The sequence below is a fragment of the Pholis gunnellus genome, assembly GCF_910591455.1.
Source record: "Pholis gunnellus genome assembly, chromosome: 11".
In the NCBI taxonomy this organism is placed as follows: Eukaryota; Metazoa; Chordata; class Actinopteri; order Perciformes; family Pholidae; genus Pholis; species Pholis gunnellus.
Window position 1 is genome coordinate 15297532 of NC_136538.1, and position 13017 is coordinate 15310548.

The following is a 13017-nucleotide window of genomic DNA, read 5'->3' on the forward strand; positions in this document are numbered from 1 at the left end:
CTTCGTTGTATAAAGACTCATGCCCCAACGGATGTGACAAGTGCAAAGGAAAACAAGTGGGTCAAAGATTGTTGTCTCTATAGTATTTTTCCTGAGATTTCTTGGAATGGATTTTTAAAAATAAAGAAACATCGGTAAACCTAGATTCAAAATTGTAATATTTCGATTTTACCTTGTTGACTTTTTAATCAAAGGAGATGTGTCATACTGCCTGTATAGAATCACAAGCACCTGCTACTACCTGTAAGGGCATCTGATCATTTAAACCTCTATAAAGGCCAAAACAGTGCACTCAAGTGACTAAATGTGACCTTTGTTCTTTCACGACGATAGGGAAAATAAATCAGATACACAACGAAAACTAATATTGTATTTCAAGATGATGATCTCTCTTTCACTTGAGATAACCCGCCATTCCTATCTCCTGTAAAATGACATTCCAGTATCACTAAACTGCAATCTTAATTACATTTTGAGGGACATGTTTCTTCTCTCAGAATACAGTCACAGTTTTAAACAGTTTTAAAGTGTTATTGGATGGGAACTTAATTTTACGAGACAGTGCCATGCTGGTTTGTCCAATACGCTAAAGAGCTGTAACTTTGTTGCCGAATTCTAGTCTGACGGTCTGCATCCGCCTACAGTTCCAGAGATCAATATGATGGGTCACCAGACAGATAACATGGTAGCAAAGAAGAAAAGAGAACCAATTAATCCTGTTTTTTTTACTCAAACCTTCTGTATCTCAATGGCAATAAAAGTGAAGTGATTTTATTTGGACCACAGCATTTCACCAACATATCTTCTCATCTTGGCCCTTTGACCTCTTCTGTTAAACCATTCAATTTCAGATTGAAGTGTGACAAATAAATCAATGAGGTAGGTAAATTATGCTGAGTGTTTAATAAGAATAAAACAAACCTCACTTTATTTTTCAATTGTCATTATTTATTGCCTCATGATCAACACATGCTCACTCTTCCAAGTAGGTTGGTTTCTGAAATTGAATAAAAATAACAAGTAAATACTTGATGTATACAACTAGGTTGCAAATGAACAATGAACATCAAATATCAGATGAACTAAACAGCATTCAATACATCCGCATCAATGTAGATAATTAACAAAGACACAGGTGAATACAACTAAATATATGGTGTAAATACACGTATACTGCCATCTATATAGAAATGGTAAGATTACACTTTTACTCTGTCTCTTTATACAGTCTATGCTTTGCATTCACTAAAGCAACCACACAATACAGTGGACAAATAAATATCAGCGCTAACAACAACTCTGCACACACAAAAAAGACTGATTAAACTATATTCCGAACTGTATTGCATCAAACAATCCATTGTATTGCATTGCATCAAACTATATATTTGTTACATTCATTAATGTATTTTTCTTCTAATGTTATCCTGATATGTGCTCGCATAATAGACTGTATTTCTTGCATACGTTCATTCTATTGCCTTGGCTTTTATTTTGACATACACGTGCTTCCGGGTTACCTGTCTTGCTTTGCGTCTCTCTTCAAAAGAAAAAAACAAAAGAAGGATTTACAAAAAACAAAATCGGCTCGTTGTTTGAGTTTGGTATTTTGAGTTTAAAGGATAAAACAGACTATCAAAACGTACACGGACGATTAGATTTGACAATTGAAGCGGAAGAGTAAGAGACGTAACTTTGTACCCCTCCTTCCTTCGAGGCGCTCCGGAGGAGAGCGGAGCGGACTGACAACAGAGAGGATTTATGTGGGTGGAGGCTGATGGACCGACCCTCTGTCTGCACTGGTTGGGGTTGTCAGATAATACAGCGCTTCTGCTCGGCTTCACACCTGACACACAGCGAGCAAATACTCTCTTTTTAACTATTGTCCTGAGAAAATTCGCGGGACCTTCTGCAACGTGTGCTGGTAAGTGTCTTTTAACATGTTTTAATTAAATTAGTTTTATCATTAGATATTGTTATTTCTTATTATAAATAAAGAGATAGAGTATTTCTCTCATATAAGTCTACATTTAAGTGTTCGTTTCTTTTTCTCTATTGATTTAAATTCACAGACTGTGATGATCTCTTAACAGCTTATGCTCCCTTATTGAGACCTTCTGTTACTTCGCCACGTTTGGATTTATAAACTACCCCAGAGCCTTAATTCAAAGTACATGTTCCTTCTAGCTCTGCATATATTGATATATTTGATGCTATTTTTGCATGTCATTTTATTAAAAAAATATACGATTACCGATCTCCATATATGCAATTACCTATCTCATTAATTTCAATGAAGTACTGACTTAGTGGAGATCACATAAATCATGATTGTAAAACCAAATTACTTTTGGATCATCTCTCTGTCTACCTCTCTTATATTAGGAGTGTGCACTTAATTGCCCTGTTCTACTGTCTTAATACAAATCTGGTATAATCTAGTTGAATGTGTCTTTTCTTCTAATTCATTTGGAATTGTATTTTTGCTTTACCTCATATGCTTGCAGAGGGATTTAAGTGACCACTTCTTGCAAACCTAATGCCCCGCTGAGCCTATCTGTGATGTCAGCTTGATGTAGAGTGTCACTGTCCTAATGCTAGACCACACCGACTTACATTTTTCGTCCAAAAATAGAGAAATGTCACACATGCCAGCATGATTACGGCTGAAGCACTGCGATTATGTTATTTGTTTTGTATCTTGTCTCCATGGATCCTCACCCTGCATGAGTAATACTGAGATGGGAATTCTCTTTTCCAGGTGAAGATGTGCTGCTATTTCCAAGGAAGAAGCCTGTTCAAATTTCCATCTACATACAAACAACTTATTTAATAATTACGCTGGTTTCAAGGATTCATTGGCATCATGTACTAAAAAGTATCAATTTTCACCTAATTTGTTGAATTAAATTGCAGTCAAATACAAGTCTTTCTAAACCAAAATAAGAGCGTGTGCTAAGACATGGGGGACACCAACATCAGCCACATGGTAGCTTATACAGAGACGCAGGAGAGTCTCCCAGCAGGCAAGTTGGATCATTACATGGACAGCTATGATATGGACTATGGGATCCCTCCTGATGAGATCCCAGACACGACACAGGGTCAGGCCTTCTTCGTGGCCACCATTGTTATCGGCATGGTGCTTGTCTGCATCATTCTTGTCTGTGGGTTTGGAAACTTCATATTCATTGCCACACTGATGCGCTACAAAAAGCTCCGCAACCTCACAAACCTGCTCATCGCCAACCTGGCCATCTCAGACTTTATTGTGGCAGTGGTGTGCTGCCCGTTCCTGGTGGACTACTATGTGGTGAAACAGCTTTCCTGGTCTCACGGATTAGTGCTGTGTGCCTCCGTCAACTATCTCCGGACAGTGTCACTCTATGTGTCCACAAACGCCTTGCTTGCCATTGCAGTTGACAGGTGAGTGTGTTATTTCTTTCATACCTCTGTGGGTTTATTGGTTCAATCCAGCAAGCCAATGCTTGATCCTTCCAGCATAGTCTATGGAGACTTCAATTGATAAAGCTTTCATGTTTTTATCCTGCAATTTTTTTTTCTCTCCTCAGAGAGCCCAACAAAAACCATATAAATCAGGTTTTTGGTCATCATTGTTGAGATAAAATTCCAGTTTATTTTCTTGCCATATCCTGAGAGATTGAGAGACACAGATGCTTCTCCATCAGATCCAGTTAACTGATTTTAGGTTTAAAGCACACAACACATGTTACCAGTCTTGCTCTTTTCAACAAAAATTTACTGTATTGTAAAGTAAATATTACTACCAAGTTCTGGCAAACTATACTACAAGTTTAATTGCAGTGGTTATACTCCCTCCCTAGTGTTTCATAGCTCCCTGTTACATTTAAACTGAAGAACATACAGCATGCTTACTTTTATAATAATGCAATCCTATTGATGGCACAGACTATGTTAGTTTCCCCCCTGCTACTCTGCTCATTATATGCAACAGGTAGATATCCTCTTATGATGAATCTGTATATCTTCATCTGTCTATGTCAGGTTGTGGAAAGATCACCTTGTACTCACTGTACTGTCACGGCTTAATGCACACGTGAATGCGACAGAGCCCTTGTTGGTGAGATTAGCAACACCTGTGTTTTTCCTTCTCCAACAAGTCAGAAAAGTCTGCTGTGGAAAAAATAGGCCTATAAAATATAAATTGACAAGGCCTGAAGTGCCTTTCACATGTTGCGTTTAAAAAAGCTTGGAAAACAACAATCATGCCGCTTTCATATTTTGTATCCAAGGTGCTTGGGGGGGGGTTGCGCTACAGTGCTGCTACAGTTGCGCTACAGTGCTGCTACTAAGCTACTGGTATAGCTCTGGGTAGTCCTGCACTAAATTGATTGACTTCCTCTTCATGTATTTACCGTAGGTATTTAAGGAAAACAGAATAGATATCTTCCAGCTGTAATTGGTTGTTCCTCGTCACGGGACATGCGGTGCGTGCTTCAGCTTTCGAAAATTTCATTTCTATCTCGGGGCCAAGCCATCACACCTGAAAAGTAGGCGCTTGGGGAAGATAGGCATTGATCTTTTGAGTGCGCCTTCTGCGCTTCTACATTAACAATGGATCTGAGGGTGCAAAAAACTTGAGATGTGGACGGCCCCTTAGGGAGTTTCAAAGCTCAATAAACCATGTTAAAGACCTTGATTGCTTCAGAAGAGGCACAGATTATTAGCACCATATGTAAACATAGCACTTCCTCTCTCTAATTGATTGAACTGACTGTTTCTTTGCCTACACCTGTGCCTTGGACATTAAAGGCATTGGTGAAAGTCTTAGCAAAGCAAATGGTTGCTATTGATGTTTGCCTTCCTTGTGAAGACACTTGCACAATAGAGTTTCATATTTTAGGCTTTCCCCCTGTTTTGTGTGTAAAACGTTTTCTAATCTTTACAAATGGAGACACTGACTTCTAGTCAACCCAGGTTTCCAGAATTCAACCTCCAGCGTAGCCACTGCAGTACTCTTCCTTGCGCTACATGAATGTAACATTACTACACTGCCTTGTAGTGCACACATGTAGGGAGACACCTACTTGTATGCATGAGTGCACACAACTTCCACAGATTCACAAAATAAGCTTTTGTTTAAAATTCAAGAGGTAACCTGAAGGCTGGATAACGAGTGCTTAGTGTGCCAAAGTGATCATTATAATATATTGTTCAGTCAATAATCCACCTGACTTTGTGTGAGCCCACTACAAACAACAGTTTACTGAGCGCAGCCGGTTCCACAGGAATCCACAGGAATCCACAGGACTGTTGTCAAGCTGGTTGTTAATTTACTTCTTTGAAGGTAGTGCTCTGTATTTGAATGTGGCAGAGGCTGCATATTTACAATTTTAAGTATATTCTAAAGTAGTGTGAATGGTTATGCTGCAAGAATACAAAAATGTATCAATCAGTTATTGCTTTATCACCAAATTAACCACTCAACTATCTTCTAGTTGTTATTTAAGATCGAACTCAAGATTGCCCATTATCACTGAAGTATATCAATGGAAATCTAATTAAGGGGATGCTGTGTAATGATGTTGCTGATTAACATCTAGTAACGTGAAAGTTTTAAACCTAAGTGGAGTGTGTGTGAACCATTTGTGAACAAGTCTTGGCGTAACATGATCAATACAGAGAGAAGCGGAGACGGTGAGTCTTCAAAATAGCTGTTTTCAGATTTCTATATTAGTGCAGAGTAAACAAACCAGATACAGAATCTAACTAAAACAGCTTTGCAGGCACTGATAGGTGTGTTATTGAACTTCACCTCCCAAAATTAACAAATTCTTTGAGTTGCTTTAAAGTCAGATTTCCGCACCGCGTGACAATGTCAAATGTTTTTTAAATGTCTTCGTGGAAATATTCTAGATATCTTGCACATGATTTCATTTCAACATTTTTAGCTTGATTTATTAAAGAAATCTTTAAATGTGATTTGTTTGACTGTATGAATTATATATGATACGGGTGTATCCACATTGAAAAAGTTGACCTATCAATATTAACACTGGATATGTTTTGTCTTTAAAAACAGGTCGTGATTGAACATACATACAGTATATAAAGTAAAATACATAGGTTCAAACAAATTTGAAAAACTTGAACAATTTGAAAAACAGTTTTTATGTTAGTTTATGCATTTACCTCCTGCTTTACATATAGATAGGAGAGGAGAGTACAAGAAGCAATACGCCTCAGTACCTTTTAACTTCCACTTCTATCAAGATGAGAAATGCAGTTCACTGAATAATGGAGTGCCATATATTGAACTTCATTCTTCCACTAGTGACTGAGAGACATTTGCAGAATCCCTTGACTTCACACAGCACTCAGAGTGCTCAAAAGGGCAGTTTGTAGTATGTGTTTGTTTCCTTCCTCTTCAATGCAACAATATGTCTTTGTTCTTCCAGGTACATGGCTATTGTCCATCCTCTGAGGCCTCGCATGAAGTACCAAACCGCCTACTGCCTGATTACAGGAGTCTGGATCGTTCCCATTCTGATATCAATTCCCTCTGCCTACTTTGCCTCTGAGACCATGTACCCTCATGGTGGCACCAGCCCAACCACACACAAAGTCTTCTGTGCCCAGATCTGGCCTGTTGACCAGCAGGCCTACTACCGGTCATACTTCCTGTTCGTCTTTGCTGTGGAGTTTGTTGGGCCTGTGATCGTCATGGCAATGTGTTACACCCAAATTTCCCGCGAGCTCTGGTTCAAGAATGTCCCCGGTTTCCAGACTGAGCAGATTAGGAAGAGGTTGCGTTGTCGCCGCAAGACAGTGATGGTCCTGATCGGGATCTTGACGGCGTACATCCTGTGCTGGGCGCCGTACTATGGCTTCACCATCCTACGAGATTTCCACCCAACGCTCATCTCCCGCCAGAAGAACGCCCTGGTGGCCTTCTACATCATTGAGTGCATTGCCATGAGCAACAGCATAATCAATACGTTCTGTTTTGTCAGTGTCAAGAACAACACAGTTAAGTACCTGAAGAAGATTGTACTGATGCGCTGGAGGTCAACGTATGCCCCCAGTAAGAATGTGGATGAGATGGATATTAGGACCTCCTCCATGCCTGTAACGGAGGAGATTGAATGCATTCACTTGAGGTGAAGAGAGGGAAGTCTTTAACATAGCAGTCATTTAGATGTGGGCTGTTGGTATACAGAAACTACAATGTTGACAGGGATGATTTTGACGTGGAACATTTCTCCCGTGTTCAGATCACATTTTAGAACGGTCAAACCCGAACAGTATAGAGTATAGATGTACACTGATTAGTGGGGCAACATGGCTCAAACTTTGTTAGCCAGCAGAACATACAGGACGTCCATTTGAGGTATTATGGGAGTGTAATTGTTGTGCACAATGTGACTACACTGTGTTATTTTTAAATGTTGTAGCATGTGTATAATAGATATTACATGTAAGACTTGTAAATACAGCTACTACTGCCCTTATCAGCACGTTGTCATCCCAACTCGTCACATACTGACACTTTGTCGGACCCCTTGGCACTACTTTTTATCGCACAGGGTAACACAGCGCACAGTCACAGAAAACAAGAAACAACAACGAAAACCACTTAGTAAGGTTTAATGAAAAACATCATAACTGGGCTTAAAATAAGTATGTAAACTAAGTAAAATTCAAATACGTAACATAAATACATAATACACGTCACAGACATCACAAATGTAACTTAAAAAATGACTCAACACTGATCTCAAGCACCGGTCTGTGTATGTTTGACCCACTCCCCCCCTATCAGACTATACTTTGTCATCACACATCCAGAGCATTTTCTCTGAGCGTCTTAAAAGGATGCGGATGGGTTGACATTGTAGTTACTTGAAAGCCTGAAGCATTAATACTAATGCTAAAGGGTGCCTTGTGCGTCGGTATCAGATGTCGAAGGTGCGTGACAAAGCGTCAGTATTTAACATCCTGGGAATGAGAACTGGCTCATCCAAGATGATACATAAGTACCTGTGGTTAATCTTTAAAATGCCTGTATGTGTTTCCATTTATATTGATTGTAAGGTCAGAACACTCTTGTTACTAAAGAAAATGCATTTATATATTACTTAATTTGTCCTTTTAAAATAGTTGCATGCTTTCTTTGATGAATTTAGTTTATGTGTGCTTACTGTAATAAACAATGAGACAACTGAAAGGAAAGCTGCTTTTTTTTATTGAGCTTTACTTTTATTTGCTTTTTCTCCGTTATGAAAGTTGCCTTTAACATCCATGGACTCTATTATCAGTTGTAAGTCTGCAAATGCGTAATACTTCAGTATACTATATATGTAGACATATATAATTAGTGGCTAAAGAACAGCCTGGATTTAAGGATGAACTGATTATTGACAATTTCACACAAATATCTAATAGGAGGAGAAAATTATGAAATGATTGATTGATCGTTTTGCACAGACAGCTTTGTTTGTGTTATCAGTTTGTTCTAAGTATTCCAGAGAATCAGGATTTGTGGGACAAATCTGTTTGTCATATTAGCCAAACATATACTGGAACACACTCAGACTCTGTTAAGCATAAGTGCCGTTCCTGCACCTTTGGGAGGCACCTGGGAGTCCCGGGTCCTTAGATTGACATTGTAGATTAATGAGTTTCTTTAATTAAAGAAGCACAGCGCACAATACAAAATGATTAAAAGTTTCACCTTTTTAAACATCAACAGAAAGCCTCAGGTTTTGGTATCTAGGGTTTCTTTATAGATTTGATATGTGCACTGACACTCGACTATCTTTTTAATTTCAAATCCTGAAACCAACTAGACCAGCTCATGAATTTTACATATCAGTATGCGTCTGCCGCTGAATTAAACTAGCAAAGGCATGCCCCCTTCTTTATGTTATAAGACACTTTGGGAATATCTTATAAGAGTCACTTCCAAAATACATTGAACATCCAAAAATGTTATCTTTAAATTTGTTAATTAAAGTATCACAATGTGGATCTCTTATAATGCAGAGTTAGTTCACTTTCACACACTCATCCAGGTGGAGGATATTTACAAGAACTTCAATGAGAACTTCTCTTCATGTCAAGAGACAGTAGTATATCTATATATAGTAGTATTTGTTACCCTATGTCCTTTGATTCTTTTTTGATAAGGATTTGAAAAGGAAACCCACCAAAAAACCCATGGGAAAAGTGGAAGAAACCTCAGGAAGAGCAACTGAGAGACATGCAATAATAGATGCTGTGTAATTGACAAACAGCAAAATAACATTGAGGACAACCTGAAAGCCTAATCTCTATAACCAGATTATGTGTTCACATGTGGAATCTGTAGGCAACGGGACACGATTTAGGGATCGGAAGTGTTCTGGTTTCCGTCAGTAGTCAGAGTAGTATTGACCAATCGCGTTTGAGTTTTGGTTGAATGCAGGTAAACAGTCAGTGTGGAGAGCATAAGACGTTGAAAGCACTGGCCGAAACACAATCTAGGAACACACCTGCTATCATCAAACGATGATTTGGTTTTTTATTGGTTTAGAATTAGCTTGTAAACTGGCTGCCTGTGAAGGAATCCGGTCGTACACGTCGTCTCTCAACTCCATTCTCTTCACCGGAGGCAAAGCTCAAGCAAACCATTCTCACAGGTAGGAGCAAACTCACAGAGGGAGGTCGAGACAAGGATAACAAGCAGAGGGGGACAAGAAGAAAGGCTGAAGGTTAACAAGGATAAGGAGGAGAAATAAGAGATGGAGAGCGAGAGAGAGAGAAATATATAGGCACGATTGATCGACAGATGACGATTGACATTTATGTGTCGGCCAGTATAGGATCCATGTTTTCGGCCCTCCCCTTTACAAGCTGCGAACAATATTAAAAGTGGACCATATGTAGTGGTAGGATTATTTTAGGATAGTTTTAAGATACAAAACAATGAGATATTGATCATATCAATACCATTACAGTTGAAATCAATAGTGATGTACACTATAGCTTTTGATCATTTGAACTACAGTAAGCCCTATTCTATATACAGTACTGCACTGCATTATAGTGTATATGAGTCATACACCGCAATTTCATTTGAACAGTCATTTGAAAAGCATTTGAAACAGCTGTTACCAGTCATTAAAATCAATAAAAAGTGAAGCTGAGATGTTCTGCATCAGAAATAAAGAAAAAGAAAAAGAAAATGTTATAATAATCATCTGCTTGTAGTGATATTATTTGACCTGGGCATAAGTGATCACTGACAGACAAAGCAGCAAGTAGTGAAGTACTAAGGAAGCTACAATATTTCCGTATGTAAATCACTGAAGTAAATGTAATCAGTATTACTTTAACACCATGAAGCTGGAGGTGGAAAATGTACTTTGCATGAATTAATTTGCACTTCCTGCTTTTGTGGATGGCGAAGACTGCATCATTAGATTTCCATAATGTAAGGCATGGTGACCTGCTGATTGCGTATAACAGCTTTATGTAAATTCCCAGCAGTGGACGAAAAAGGTCATTTACATTCAGATTCTGATTCTCATACACCTTTTAACAAGCTGCAAACCATTTACCGTGAAGTAGGAACAGCAGCTGACCTTTTTTTCCTATCAACCTCATTCCACAGTGTACATCAGTCTTATTGCTTTGCAATTAGCTTAGCCATGCTCCTCCTGATTTGGTCAATAAGTTCTTGTTTACAATGTCAACAATTTGTAAAGATTGTCGCCTCTTATGCACATTTTCTTACAGCCTGTTGTCTGAAGCTGTGAAATGTTGTCATTATCAGGGTCCTTGCTTATTGTCTACGTTAGTCTCTGTGCTCTGGCCCCTGAGGGTGAAGTGTCAATAAGTGTAGGTGTGCTTTTTTCACTCTGTGTACCTTAATTCCCTGGAGAACGAACATTTTCAAACACATAATTTGCTGTCAACAGACAGCTCGGCTTCTCATTGTTTGGCTCTAATGGGCTGTTTCTCAGGGAGTGTTTACACATCCTCATTTCTCCTCCAGGTTGTATTGTCCACTTGCTCACAAGCTGTGTATTCTTCACAGACGTTTGAAAAAACATTGCACTTTCTCACTTTTCTTTTTTGTTGTCTTGTTAGTGTCAAAATTGAAAATCATTACAGTTTTCTAACATTTTGCTTACTTGAAAAAAAGGAAACTACACAACAGGCTTGAGTACCAGCATGTCCTTTTGACAGAACTAATAAAAATATTTCAAGAACAGACAGTTCCCTCCAATAAAAGACCACTTTTGTGACAGCTCAATTCAAACAAAACATATTCATAAAATGAGGATGTTTGACCATGAGTTTTTTAAGACGAACAAATCTAGATCTGTTTTGGATTGAATTACGTTTTTCATGAAAAAAATCATGAAAAAAACAAGTCTATGATTATAATCATTTATTATTTTACAATGGTCAGAATACAACTAACTGCACAAAATCCTCAATTGAGGCAAGTTATGGAAGGTGTTGTTTCAAGTTATATATTTGAAAGCCTCACCTCATCAGTGAAAATGTAAAAGAATCCTTAATCTCAGCACTTGAGGGTTGAAATCGTTGTTATTCTGATTTGTATCTCACTCAATGGTTGCATGCTAACAATAACCATGCAGCGCTAACTGGGGTCATCGCGGCATCATGGGGTGGAATCTCTGAATGAAGAGTTAAGAATACAGGCTGGATATTGTAGCAACATTATTGAAATAAGTCAACACTTATGGGATGAAAAGGTTCTTTTCTTTTACAACCTGCGATGAATCTTGGACATTTCTTTTTTTCCAGAGCACCAGGGCTTATGCTGCTGGCAAAAATCAATTTGCAGATGGATGGCCACCAGCCATGAAGAAGCACATGCAACTGGCAATGATTTCAGGATAGACGTTTTATCCACTGCAGGATGTATGCATTAACTCGTAGGATTTCCTCCATTCTTTATTCATTTCATCAGTGTAAACAGCAGGAATCTGGTCTGAATTCAACAGATCACAAAATGGTTTTCTCACCTGACGGTGTCCATTTGGTTGTTTCCTGCACCCAATGCAACTGAGCCTCCTTTTTTGTCCATATCTCAGACATTATGCATGTTAAATGACAAATGAGGGGGGTGAAAAGGTTTGAGTCAACCCCCTTTGCGATCGTTCAGGCAGACACTGGATTCAACATAAATTATTATTTACAAACTCAAATTATTGTCACCCCATATAATTAAGACGACATGTATAATTTCCGGCATGTTGAGGAGAATTTGAAAATGTCTAAATAGTAGCAAACATTTTGTAAAATTGATATCTCACTTTATGTAAAAAGGGTATTACTGTATCCTCCCACCAGGCGGTATACAGTCTGACCCTGTGTATAAGTGTGTGTGTGTGTGTGTGTGTGTGTGTGTGTGTGTGTGATGTTCATCTGTGAGAGCACTGATCTGTTTCTTCACCTGCCAGCTGACTCTCAGTTTGACCTGCCAAAAGGAGAAGATGGCTCGATCCAGAGAACTAAATATGACAATACATTTATTTCTAACGTTTATTCTTTCCCTGTGCTTGGCTTGAACTCCACTAGACTTCATGTTAACCTATTCCTTACATAGAAATGTGTCTGAGGTGTAAAAAAAAGTTTTCCTTAAATGGTTGAGCAGTTTTACTGTCATCAGAAGCAGATTCAGCAGGATGACTCTGTCCAGGAAGCCTCATTTGACTTTAACAAGAAGTTGCTTCTTCCTGTCTTTCTTCTCGTCCTTGCTGAATGTGCCTGGCTCATTCTGCTCAGGACTTCATGTTAATCCATTCCTCAAAACAGAGATCCTTTCTTTTCCTTAGATGGGAATTGAATTTCACTTTTCATAAAAATTGCAAAACTCACCCCAACTATCTGCTCCCCATGTTATATTCATTTGCAAGGCCATCGACCAGCCAACTCACATAGGCTTGCCTGGCCGGTCCTGTTTTGATTCAGTGCAGTGGTGACGTGCTTATACAAACTGAGAAAGCAGGTGTCAGC

General features: G+C 38.7%; 1 protein-coding gene across 1 annotated transcript; it reads left to right on the plus strand.

The window, feature by feature from the left end:
- Positions 1-2962: 2962 nt before the first annotated feature.
- On the plus strand, positions 2963-7146 carry prokr1b (prokineticin receptor 1b; the record flags this gene model as incomplete). The annotated part of the gene is made up of 2 exons (XM_079168700.1): positions 2963-3426; positions 6441-7146. 2 exons carry the CDS (start codon positions 2963-2965, stop codon positions 7144-7146), a joined length of 1170 nt encoding a protein of 389 aa, XP_079024826.1.
- Between the last annotated feature and the right edge of the window lie 5871 nt (positions 7147-13017).